General features: G+C 49.6%; 1 protein-coding gene across 25 annotated transcripts in view; it reads left to right on the top strand.

Annotated features, from left to right (window-relative positions):
* NRXN2 (neurexin 2) overlaps positions 1–13267 on the top strand; it is a 354461-nt gene that overhangs the window by 172533 nt on the left and 168661 nt on the right. For 21 of the 25 annotated variants that reach the window (XM_075939213.1, XM_075939215.1, XM_075939211.1 and 18 more), the window contains 3 exons: positions 602–985; positions 1923–2126; positions 6455–6481. In XM_075939213.1, the coding sequence (XP_075795328.1) occupies positions 602–985; positions 1923–2126; positions 6455–6481 (615 nt within the window). The remainder of the gene's footprint in view (positions 1–601; positions 986–1922; positions 2127–6454; positions 6482–13267) is intronic. The other 4 variants (XM_075939216.1, XM_075939209.1, XM_075939199.1 and 1 more) reach the window with 1 other exon arrangement.

Here is a 13267-nt window from a genome sequence, read left to right as displayed (position 1 = left end):
CCTGTGCTGTAGAGGAGGGTGAAACCTGCCTCCCTTGAAGTTTCTGCAATCTGACACGGGGGAAATTCCTTCCCTACTCTACATCTGGTGATCAGTTAGTCCCAGAGCATGTCAGCAAGACCTGCCAGCCAGCAACTGTAACAGAAGGTTGTCTGTACCACTTGAGATCACTGGCTTGCCCTAGGCGACTGTTACCACCTGTGGCTGATGCTTCAGAGGAAGATGATGGGGGAAGAAGGGGTTGGGGAAGCCACACATTATAACTGTGCATCAGGGGGGGAATTTTTTTGTCCTGATCCTTTCAGGCAGTCATCTGAAGCATGAGATTAGGTGCTAGTCATTCTCCTTGTCTATACATTATATACATAATACCTCATGCCTGCTGTCATAAAGGGGCTTAATGGCTTTTTACAACTATCTTAAATCAAGGGCAGCATCTACATCCAACCCAGAACAACAAGGTCTTACCTGGCTCCTGTTAGTATTGTGTGCATGTGTGTGTGGAGCTCTATGTATGCACTTCCTTCCCCTCCCATCTGGGCCTTGCTGGGGTGGTGCCCACTGCCCATGCTGCCCTGTAATGCCTGGCTCCCCACCACAGGCTCCATCTCCGTGAATAGCCGCAGCATACCATTCCTGGCCAGTGGGGAGAGCGAGATCCTGGACCTGGACAGTGAGATGTACTTGGGGGGTCTTCCCGAGAACCGTCTGGACTTGATCCTACCCCCTGAGGTGTGGACTGCCTTCCTCAACTATGGTTATGTGGGCTGCGTGCGGGACCTCTTCATCGATGGCAAGAGCCGGGACGTGCGGCGCCTGGCCGAGGTTCAGAGTGTGCCTGGCGTCTCCAGCTTCTGCTCTCGGGAGACCCTCAAGCAGTGCAGCAGTGCACCCTGCCGCAATGGGGGAGTCTGCCGTGAGGGCTGGAACCGCTTCATCTGTGACTGCCTGGGCACTGGCTACCTGGGCAGAGTGTGTGAGAGAGGTGAGGGGGCTGCGTGGGCATTGGCTACCTAGACAAGGTGTGTAGGAGGTGGAGATAGAGGGGAACCCCAGGTGTGTGAGATGAGGGCCTCATGGGAGGGGCACCGAGTACCTGGGAAGGGTGGGTGTGAGGTGAGGGGGCATGGAAGTGGTGAGGGAACAGGCCGGGGGTGTCTGCCTCAACAGCATGTGAGATGTCTGTGTAAGGGTCAGTGATGGGAAACATGGTACCCCTGTCCTCTTAGTGAGACAGATGGGCCCTGGCATCAGGACAGAATTGGTGAAAAGCAGATTCCTTAGTTCACTGGCAGCTCAAAAAAATCAGGGAAAGAAGTGAGTTTGGGTCAAAGAGAATTGAAACATTCCCAGAATCTTCAGCCATTCTAAAAGTCGACGATAAGTCTGTCTAGGGTGAATACAATGGGCTGTTTGCGGACATCTTTACGGGGCTAAAATGGCAGAAGTGTCTGGGATGCCTCCCAGTTTTGTGAATGGTGCCAAAGTCCCCCTATGAGTCCATCACCTATATCTGTTTCCTCTGAAACTATTTGGTGAATTATTGTTAAATTGGCAAAGAGTTGGGGGTTGACTGAAGCTGCATTTTGAGGTTAATAAAGGATTTGCCCAAAAAACTTTGCCCAGTTCTACTCGGGACTCCTGGGTTCCATGCCTGGCTGTGGGAGGAGAGTGGTGTCTAATGGTTAGATCAGGGAGGCTGGGAGTCAGGACTCCTGGGTTCTGACTGGAGGAGGCTGGAATTGGGAGAAGAGGATCTCTGAGTGTTGCAGCATAAGACAGAATCTAACTCACCTTCTCTCTTTCTCTCTCTCTCTCTCCTCCTCCCCCCACCCAATTCCTGTTTTTTTCACCATCTCTTTCCCACTTCTATTGTCTTGCCTCCTCTCAAACCCTCTTTCCCCTGTGCCCTCACCCCTCAGAGGCCACGGTGCTGAGTTATGATGGCAGTATGTACATGAAGATCATGCTGCCAGGGGTGATGCACACAGAGGCTGAAGATGTGTCCCTGCGGTTCATGTCCCAGCGGGCCTATGGCTTCATGCTGGCCACTACCTCCAAGGAGTCGGCTGACACCCTGCGCCTCGAGCTTGACGGCGGGCAGATGAAGCTCACCGTCAACCTAGGTAACTGCCCCACCACCTGGGGATGCCCCAGTGCTGATGGGGTTAATCAGCTCCCTGGTGGTCACCCCCAAGCAGAGAACTTTCAACCTCCCCCTTGGCAACTGGTTCCAGGTGTCTCCTGTGAGAAGTTGACCCTCCCACCTGGGTTGCACCTGTGCTGAGGGGTCAACTCCTACTTTGGAGCCCTCCTGTTCCCATCTGGGCTTTAGAAAGACACTCCTTTTTCCAGGGGGATTCACCTTCATGCCCAGTTTGGCCTTGCTGGTGCCAGAGGGTGGCTCCCTGATTAGTATGGGACCTGCTTTCTCCACCGTGCTTGGCCAATGGGGCAGAAGGGGCCCTTCAACTCACTGGCATCCCTTTGGTTGGCTGGAGTTGGTGGGCTTGGAGGGGAAAGAGCTCCCCACCTTTCTAAATGCCTGGCAGGGTTTGGAGTGATTTCTAGCTCACTGTTTTTAACCCTTCATTGGCGCAGACTCTGCCAGCCCAGCAAGCAGCAGCCGGGACCAAACCCCACCCCTAACCCTTACCCTAGCCTCTCATTCCCCCAGCTTCCCCAAACTCTGCCCATCCACAGTGGCCCCTCAAGCCCAACCTCGCATCCCTCACTACATCCCCAACCTCTGCAGACCCTATCCCTATCTCCACAACACCCTTACTCCATCCCAAACTCCTGCAGATCCATCCCCCACAACTAAATCTACAGCGCTCCCACATCCTCCCCACTTCATTGCATCTCCCTTGTGACACGTTGCCCTTCCAGATCCTTCCTTCTGTCCCACCTGCCCTCATCCTCTCATCCAGTCTCTCTTTCCCCCGTTGGGCTAAACATTGTTCCCTTCATATCTCTTTTTTCCTATGGGGTAACTTCCTGTCCCTCCCTGCATGGAGATAATTCCCTCCCCTCATTTCCTTTCCCCATAAGCTCCCCCTGTTGGTTCTTTGGTCCCGCGCCTGTTTGCGCCCCACTGTTCTGTTGCGGTTGACAACGTGCGTCAGACCCATCCGTGCAGCCTGTGGGAATGGAGCCCCCTTTCCTTCCTCCCCAGAGAGCCCAGATGTCCTGTCCACTGCAGAGATCAGGGAATAGCAAGAACTCTTCTCAACCTTTCTAGGTATGGGGGGAGGGGCAGATCGGAGGTGGCCCATGGTATCCCACCATTTATTTAACCTCTTATCTTCTGGCTATTTTGGGATATGGGCACCTCTGTAGTGACACTGATGCCCTTCATATGGACCTAAGGAGTACACCTGTGCTGTACAACACCCTCAGCTTCTCATAATGTCCTTTCCCAGATTTGGGGATGTTGTCAGCACCCAGGATCACTGGGCCCCCCACCACATCTCCCTCTAAGGGGGTGCCCCCTCACAGTTTGCATTGGTGCTGGGTCTAGTGTTCCCTGATCTCTGCGAGATTCCAGGGCTACCCAGGGTAGATGGAGGTGGTAGCAAGTGGGGGCAACCTAATCTTGGCCCCCTAATCCATGCTGGGTGCAGGAGGACCCTGGTTGGGGAAGTAAATGGGGGAGGAGGCCCTCCATACATCTGAACATGGGGCTGCTCAGCAGGGGTTAACCCCTCCTTGTTCTCATCCTCCTTGTGGCACTGTTTGGGGGTGCCAGGGTGGGAGAGGAAAAAGGGGGTCCATCCCCCACATTGCCCGCTGCACGGCTGATGTTTGCAAGGTGGCCATTTGTCAAAGGGGTGGGGATTATCTCAGCAAATTGCGGGGAGGAGAATGAGCCCCATGAGTTGGAGGGAATTGGGTGTGAACCCCCTTAAAGGTTATAAACCTTCCTTCTCTCCACAAAAAAGAGAAGCATCAGCCTAGTCAATGTCTGTACTAGATGTGGCCAATCCACTTTCTAAACTGGTTCCAAGTTAATCCACTTTATAAAGTGGCTCTGAACCAAACCACTGTCCAAACCAGTTTGTGTTAAAGTGGTTTAAACATGACAGTCTAGTCCTTATAGATGTACTGAGGAATTAGGTCCTGGCCCAGATCCTGGCTCTGTTTCCTAAGCCCAGCTGGCCCTACCTTAAGCTGGGACAGTAAAGATGCATCAAAAACCAGTTAATAAACTGGGATCTTTCCATGACCCTTTTTCTGGTCAGCTCCTCACCCTGCTCCTCATTGTCCCCCTTCCCCTCCAACCCAACAGTGCAAATCTGCTTCCTACACTGGTTTAGGCCAGTTTCCCTTATAAACCCTTTCAGGCCAATTCCCTTTAACAAACAAATTCAGTCAGGCCTAGTCACCCACAAAGCAAGGGATGCAAATGTAGGCATGCAAAATAGTCAATGAAGCGGGGATTTAAATATCCTGCACTTCATTAGCATGATCTCGCCGGCGGGTTACTCCGATTAACAGCTATTTCAAAAGTGAAAGTGCGTGCCGAGATGCGTTAGTTCAAACCAACACCTTTGGTTCAAACTAACATTACTCCTCATTTTTTGAGGAGCGCACTTTCACTTTCGAAACAGCTCTTGATCGGAGTAACATGCCGGCGAGATCATGCTAATGAAGCGCGGGATATTTAAATCCCCGCTTTATTGATTATTTCCAATGCCTACATTTGCATCGCTAGTTTGAACTAGGGTGCAAGTGTAGACATACCCAAACTGATGCAAATTTTGCATAGATGTTCTTATTTCAGTTTTTCTTGGTCCCTTTTGTTTTAGAGTATCCATACCGAGATTTGAAAGCAGGTTAATCAAACCAGTTAAAAATTAAGTTTCAAAGCAAGATAACTGTCACTGCTGCACACATTGAGTTTGTCCTAGTGTAATTCTATGGGTGCGTTTAGACTGGCAAGATTTTGCGCAAAAGCAGCTGTCTACACTGGCCACTTGAATTTGCGCAAGAGCACTGATGTTCTAATGTAAGAATTCAGTGCTGCTTGCGCAAATACTTTCCCGCTCCCGCTCAGGGATAAGCCCTCTTGCGCAAGAATACTTGTGCAAGAGGGTCAGTGTAGACAGGCACCTTAATTTTTTGCGCAAGAAACCCAATGGCTAAAATGGCCATCGGAGCTTTCTTGCACAAAAGCATGTCTATATTGGGCACGGATGCTTTTCCGCAAAAGCACTTTTTGTGCAAAAGCATCCGTGCCAATCTAGATGCTCTTTTGCGGAAATACTTTTAATGGAAAAACTTTTCCGTTAAAAGTATTTCCGCAAAATCATGCCAGTCTAGACGCAGCTTATCAGTTTTGGGGAGTGATTTTATCCAGAGGCAGCCTCAAGTGAGGATGCAATTATGCTAGGATAAAGGTGCCTTCGAACCTATCCACATGGAGAAATTTCCCAACATAGCTACAATAGAATGGTTATTAATTATTAATAATTAACTCCCTGTGTAAACACTCTGTCCTGGAATAAATTATTATCTTCTGGGATAATTACTCCACTTGCCAAGCTCTGCTAGGGCCTGTCTACACAGCAGAGCTAAACGTGAAATAAGCTATGCAACTTGAGCTACACTAATTGCATAGCTTAAGTCAAAATAGCTTATTTTGACTTTTGGTGCTGTCTACTCAGCAGTAAGTCCGAGAGAGAGCACTCTTCCCCCGACTTCCCTTACTCCTCATACAATGAGAGTTACAGGAGTCAGAATAAGAATTCAAATTAATTTCAAAATAACGGGCTAGCTGTATAGACGCAAAGTACATTATTTCGGAATAACTGAGGTTATTCCGAAATAACGTTGCTGTGTAGACATAGCCCTAGAGAGTTTCCCCATGTGGACAAGCTCTCATCAGAAAAGCATATTCCCTTCCCCTAAAAATAGCTATGCACTTCTCTGCTGGTACAACCATGTCCACATAAGACAGCATTGTTCTGCTTTAGACTGGGGGAGCTAAAGCAGGACAATACATGTTTGTAGCTGGAGATTGGAAGCTCATTAGGAGCAAGGACTGGCTTTTTGTTCAGTGTCTGTCCGACACCTGGCAAAATCGAGCCCTGCGGTGTCATCATTAGAATGACTGTTATAACTTGCATTGCAAAAATGCCTATGACCCTACATCTTGGTTGCACCAGTGGTACAGACACTGGCCAGTCACAATAAGAAATGACACAGCTCCATCACTGGCCAGGAAGGTAGTTTGGGGCTGTAGGTGGAATACCTTTAAGGGACCAGTTCCTACCAAATTCGGGGTCCCCTTCCTTCATGTGAGAGGTTTCAAATGGCCACCTTGACCCACGTCTGTCCCCGGATGGTGGGCTGTGAATTGGATGGTTGTTTGCAGAAGTAACTTTGAAGGATGTAAAACTGTTGCGTTCTCTTCTCTCTCCCCCTACCCCCATCACCCTGGCCCCCGTCTCAGACTGTGTCAGGATAGGCTGTAACCCCAGTAAGTCACTTCTTTACCTTTGGGATTTTTATTTCATGTTCTCTCTCTCTTCTGTTAGTTAAATGAACTGGGTGAATTTTGGGGGTCAGTCCTAATGGAACGGTGACAAGCACTGTATGGTAGCTGAATTGCTATGACGCTGCACAAAAGAGGATTTTGTAGAGGATCTGGGATTATTCCTGGGTTCTGTTCCTGGCTCTGGGAGGGCAGTGGTGTCTAGCAGTTAGCATGGGAGGACTGGGAGGTAGGCCTGGGTTCTTATCTCAGCATTTTGAAGGGAGCTGGTGTAGGAATTAGTGCAGAAGAGCTGAGTCAGGACGCCTGAGTTCTATCCTGGCTCAGGGAGAAAAGTGAGGTCTAGTGGTTAGAGCAGGGGACGGGGGGTCAGGAATTCTAGGTTCTAGCTCCACTGCTGCTCATTTGAGTGTATTGCCTTAAAATGAGTCACTTCGCTGCTTCTTGCCTCAGTTTCCCCTTGCCTCAGACTCACTGCACCTGCCCTGTAGGTGCACACCTGAGCTTTATATCTCTACTGCATGTAAGATACTAACAGAGCCTCATCCAAGATGGGACCTTGGCTAGGAACTGTCCTGCTTCCCATACCCACCCGAGCCTGAAACACTTCAAGAAGACAGGACCTGCCATTTCCCCCCATCCCATGGCTTGGTCCTTGGGGCACTGGTGAAATGCTGCCCTCCTCCCTGCAGCCTGCATGCACTACTGCTCCTGCAGGCTGAATTTGGAAACACACTATGGGGTGTCATAAAGCCCCCCTACTGCAAGCAACTGAGAAGGATTCTTTGGTTTATGGTTCTTGCCCTGCCCAGTATGGAGCTGCTCAGCAGGTGAGGTAGGGGCAAATTAAGCACACACACCCACGTTCCCATAGGCAAATTGCAGATCCCTGGTGGTAAGTAACTGGCACCTGGATTTGGGCTGATTAATGCAAGGCAGCATAGCACCTTGGTCTTTCTTTCCCTGCACAAGCAACACACAGTTACAGGCACAACACCACCCAGTCACATCACAGTCTGTCCTAGATACATACCATGATGAATTCAGGCACAGAAATCCCATTGAGATGGTCACTTGATGTTCTGAAATACAACCGAGCCTGCCTCGCTTCCCTTTGGGGTGTCCCATTACCCTGTCCTGCTAGCTAGACACTTTGGTCTCCTCCAGCATTGGCACAGAGTTGGGGGTAGGATTTAAGTGGTCATAAGTGATATCAGACAGAATAATGTAGGTTAATAAACAAAATAAAATAAAACACACCCGCTAAGCCTAATACACTAAGAACCTTGTTACATGCAATACTTCACCTGAACAGTAGTTTTAATAATTTTTTCACGCAGGCTGGACAGCCTCTTAGCCTGGGTCTGATCCTTCCCCTTGTTCAATCTTAGAGGTTTCCAGCAGTCATTCTGGGTGCTAAACAGGGGTAATGTAACCTCTGGCAGGTGCCCCTATTGTTTGGCTTTCCACTTTTATACAGATTTTTCCAAAGGTGGGAATCTTCTGTGCTCAGTTTAAACCTTTTCACGCTTTCTGTGGAAAAGTACAATGTCCAATATGTGTCCCAGCATCAGGTGATCTAATCACATTCTCTGTGTGAACTCTGAGCCCCTCCTACTGGCTGGTTCATAGGAAAAACAAACCCATTTACAATCATTGTCCTTATCCCTGAACCGTCAAGTTTCTGAAGCCGCCACACCTCTTTGCAGCAGGTCTCATTCACTCATGTAGATGGCAGCGCACACACACAGGATAGTAGATGTTACTCCTTCCAACTGGGACCAGCACACACACACAAAGCAGGGAGACACTGATATATACATGCACTGGCCAGGGAGATGTTTGCATGCCAGCTGGGGAACACTGTCTTACATAAAGACTGTCAGCAGAGGTATGTCTTACACATTCATGTATGCCAGCTAAGGTGTGTGTCACATCATTACATACATGCATATGTTGGTAAGGAGAGACACCATTACATGTGTGCCAGCTCAGGTGTGTTTTACACCATTACATACATTAATGTTCCAGCCAGAGGAGTACACCTTACATGTACATATGTATTGGCTGGGGAAGCACATGGTGATATGTGCTGGCTGGGGGGCAGCTGTGGTTATACTCACACGTGCTCAGGGCTGCAGACGTTCCCAGCAGTGACATGCAACCCCCAGGTGTGATGCATCTCCTGACAGCGAGGAGCTCCACCCCTTGGACTCAGGTGCGTAGATGGGCCAATGGCATTTCATTGGCTAGAAAGGGATGGGGCCCCATGGGGGAAATAAGCCCCAGCTCTTGTGCATGTGGATTCCTGATGTGGTGAGAGGAGAACATCTCACCCACATAACTCATCCTGGGGCCAGGCAGGTGAAGAATTTACTAGCAGGTCATGGAAGGGCAAGCTGAAACATAAGGACAGGAACTGACCAGTTCCCAAGATCACAGAGACAGAGCTGGGGAGAGGACCCAGAAGTTCTGGCTCCCAGCCCCAACACATATTTTCATGTCTCTCATACAGTCCCTGATCTAAAATGCTGAGTTGCCTCCCCCTCCCCCGAGTCACCCACTCCCCTCAGGTAGGGGAAACCCACTCAGCATTCACCCTGACAGAGTCCCAGATGTTTGGTGGGTGGGTGGGTTCCAGCTCCACATGGACCCCAGAAGCCATATTTGAGACTAGAAAGGGAAGGAACGATGGAGAACCCTACACCATGGGGCAGAACCTTAGTGCAGAGATGTGTGGGGGGGGGGAGTGAAAAGTGAAGGGAATATACTAGGGTGAGGTGGAGGAAGGCAGTTGGGAATGGGCATGAGGTGGGGATGTAGGGATGATGATGGGGTGGGGAATGAGGTGGTGGTTCTGGAGGTGGAGGGACAGAGGATTGTGATATGTAGAAGGGGGCAGAGGAGCAGTGATTTGGTGGGGGGGTGAAGGAATGTATCTCCTTACTAGATCTCCCCCACTCCAATTACTGCCTTTACAATCCCCATCCCGAGGTGTGGGAGCAACCAGCATCCCACTGTATCCCGAAGGGAAGGGAAGGAGAAATCTTTGTCCTGGGGTGGGTAAATCCAACTGCTCCCTCTACTTCTTTTACTCTGGAGACCTGTGGGAGGTCAGGAACCCTTGAACACCCCACACCGCACTAAGCTGTAGTATCATCCCTGATCTAAGGATTTTAAATATCGAGTAATTTACTAGTTAAGTAGTTGATAGAATTTCCATCGACTACTTGATAGGCACGTCTGCATTCCTGCTTTGAAATATAGGGGGCTCTTGTACATTTCAAAGGAGGAATGTGGAACATGCAGCCCGGGGCCAGCAGGAAGTCCCGCTAACTCTGGGCTGCAGTGGTTGCCAGCTTTGAAATGTACAAGAATCCCCAGCGGGGGCTCTTGTGCATTTCGAAGCAGAAGTGCCCGCATAGAGCCTGGGGCCAGCGGGGGACTCAGCCCCCACCCTTTGTTGCCTCCATCTGATAGAAGCAGCAAGGGGAGGAGAATCGACTCATTCTTAACATCCTTACCCTGATCCCCATGGTACTAACCCAACCAGCAAAACGGCACCAAGGGGAGTTGCAGTGTCCCAAGTTCCCCACCAGATGGCAGAACCCACCTAGGCAAGCTTGGTTCAGAGGAGCTGATGTGCTGGGAGAGTGTGTGTGGTGAGTGGGTAGAGAGGACTATTTCCCATTGTCCTACATGTAACTGCCCCATCACAGAGACCAGAGCTGTTTATCCCCCTGGAAATGAATAATCTAGACCCTACTGCACTGCGGAGTATGAACAGTAACAGATTAGCCATACCTGCTGCAAAATTGGGCTGATTAGTCCCCTTCATGCAATTAACATAGATCCTTCTGGAATGCAATTATAATAATTAGGCAGTCTCTCTACTCGCCTGGGGGGTGAAATTAATAACTTGCAAAATAATTAATAAACCACTCCCTTAGAGAACTGCATTGTTAGAGCCAGACAATTAGTATAGGTCCTACTTCAATATACAGTTAGCATCTGATTACTTAGCCCCTCTCCTCCATATGGATGGAGAGTAGTTAGAGTTACTGCAATTAATACAATGGGCTGAGGTTGCACAACAGGTGGCTATAAGTGATCCCTGTAAGCTAAGCACTTGCGTGGCCACCCAGGAGAAATTCAGATGCCACCCAGCTGATTAGCATAGGGCCCACAGCATGGCTACGTCTAGACCGGCATGATTTTCCGCAAATGCTTTTAATGGAAAAGAGCGTCTAGATTGGCACAGACGCTTTTCCGCAAAAGCGATTTTTGCGGAAAAGCGTCTGTGCCAATCTAGACGCGGCTTTGCTCAAGAAAGCCCCGATCGCCATTTTTGCCATTGGGGCTTTTTTGCGCAAAACAATACCGCGTTGTCTACACTGGCCCTCTTGCGCAAAAGCATTTGCGCAAGAGGGCTTTTGCCCGAACGGGAGCAGCATAGTATTTCCGCAAGAACACTGACAATCTTACATGAGATCGTCAGTGTTCTTGCAGAAATTCAAGCGGCCAGTGTAGACAACTGGCAAGTTTTTCCTCAAAAGCAACTGCTTTTGCAGAAAAACTTGCCAGTCTAGACGCAGCCCATGTGTTTCTACTGGTGGTGCACATCCACATATGCCTTGGGGCACATAACAGAATGTATTCCACACAGGCCCATCAATGTGGGGAGCAAAGGGGGCGGCCGTCCCTGCTCTTTAAATCAATGCTGGAGCGCTGTGCTACATGCTCTGGGCAGCACTAGGGGCTGGCTGCCCCTGTCCTCATCCCTTCTGCCCTGTCCCTTCTGGGGGCACAGAGGCACCCCTTGCACCTTGCCCAGAGGCTATTGGCTCTGCTGATTCCCCACATGGATGGAAAAAATGAGAGGGAATATTGGTGGCCAGGGGGTTTCATCTGGCCCATCAACCAAGAGACTTCTCCCTGGCAGCTGCTGGAGTAAGAGTCTGTTACAGCAGACTCGCCCTGGGATGGCCTGGTGGCACTGGCCAGTGCCCAGAATTTACTGACAGAAGGGAGGGCACAGGCTCTTCTGCCTTCCCATGGGTATGTGTGACATGACACAGTGCAGATGGGTGGTGTTACAGCAGGACTCACTGCTGTGTCATATGTTCTCACAGCAGCAGGGGTCACTTGGTGGACCACCCTGGCCCACCAGAGGGTTTTTAGGGATGTTGGAGCCCTCTGCTATCCTGAAGTTGCCCATCACCCGATTTAGGCCCAAAGTAGCAATAAATTAATTAATTGGCCCCTTCCACTACGATTTCCTTGGGGTTTATTAGCCCCCATGTAATTAATATGTAAACTACTAACAAATCATTCCATCATAGACCTGGGTTATTGGTGACAGTCCTATTGCAATACAAATTATTATCCCTTTCCTTCCCTTGTATACCTGGGATTGATAACTCATGCAACCAACATACCAACTGATTAATTATCCACTACCACATGAATTATTATGATTATTAATTTAGGCTCTCCCTATATAGCTGGGTTTATTAGCCCCAAATAATTAGTGAATCATTTCTCCCCAGACCTGGGATGGCTAGTAAGCATGTAAATAATGTAGGCCCTACAGCAATACAGATTAGTCCTTCTGGTCACCATGTCCACCTGTATCTGTTAGACTCCCATGCAGTTATTAATAGGCATTATAATAATTATTAATTAGCTGCATCCTGCCGTGCAGTGACCTGTCATTAAGCCCTGCATGCAATGAATTAGTTGCCTAATGGTAATGATTCATTAACCACTTACAAATTCTTGGTCTGCTTCCAGCCTCCTTTAAGGACACACCCTGCATGGGAATGATAGACTTGGGGGGGAAGGGGGCGCTCCTCTTAGCAGCTGGATGTTTATTGGGTCATTACCACCAGCTGGGAGTGAATGAGAGATTGAGCTGCTCCAGGTAGCAGGGACAGCAGGGAAGAATTAGCTATGGATATTACTTTTTTCCTAACCTGTGGTTTGGAGATCCCCAGCCCTCCATTTCTGAATTCCCTGGAGGTGCAGGGATGGATTTCAAGATGACCTATCGCTTCTTCACTTATTCTCTTTGCTGATTTTCTTGCTCACCAGCAGGTGGAGATACAAACACACACACACATTCTGCAGGAGCAACATTCAGTGTTATGTCTTCAACCCCTGGGCATGTGAGCGCTTGTGTGTGTATATCAAACAGACAGACAGATATTTGGGGGAGGGCACTGAATACAGCAGTGTAGGTGTGCTCTGGGCTGTGTGTACAATTGCACCCAGTGGGACATTGTAGTGGGCTGTAGGTGTACCAAAAGGCACTGTGTGTGGTTATACCCCATAGCATAGAGGGTTAACTTGTAGTGGAGTGTAGGTGTGTTCTAAGGGCTGTGTGTGCAGTTACTCCCAGGAGAAGTGTGCAGTTGGATGCTGTAGGGCAGGGGCAGGGATCACTTTTTGGGAGGGGGGCTGCTGACCCTTCTGAAAAATCCATTGGGTGCCACACACAAGCGAGAAGCAAAAAACCCCACAAATCCTCACTGACATGGCCCCCAATGGAGGAGAAAGACATTCCCCTCGTACAGCAGAGCCCAGGCGGGCCCGGGCTAGGAGATGTTTGTGTGCTCCAGACCTGTGTGGGGTTGGGGAGGCTGGAGCACCAGCATGGGCTCCCAGTGCTCGGAAGGGAGCCCTGAGCCAGGGGGCTGGATCCCTGCTATAGGGGTTGGGCCTGAATTTCCTGGTGGGCTTTTTCCCAGCTCTGAATTGGCATCCTTGCCT

Source organism: Pelodiscus sinensis, chromosome 11 (assembly GCF_049634645.1).
Source record: "Pelodiscus sinensis isolate JC-2024 chromosome 11, ASM4963464v1, whole genome shotgun sequence".
Lineage (NCBI taxonomy): Eukaryota > Metazoa > Chordata > Testudines > Trionychidae > Pelodiscus > Pelodiscus sinensis.
Note: the sequence above shows the minus strand (reverse complement) of the source record. Positions and strands in the feature narration are given on the sequence as shown.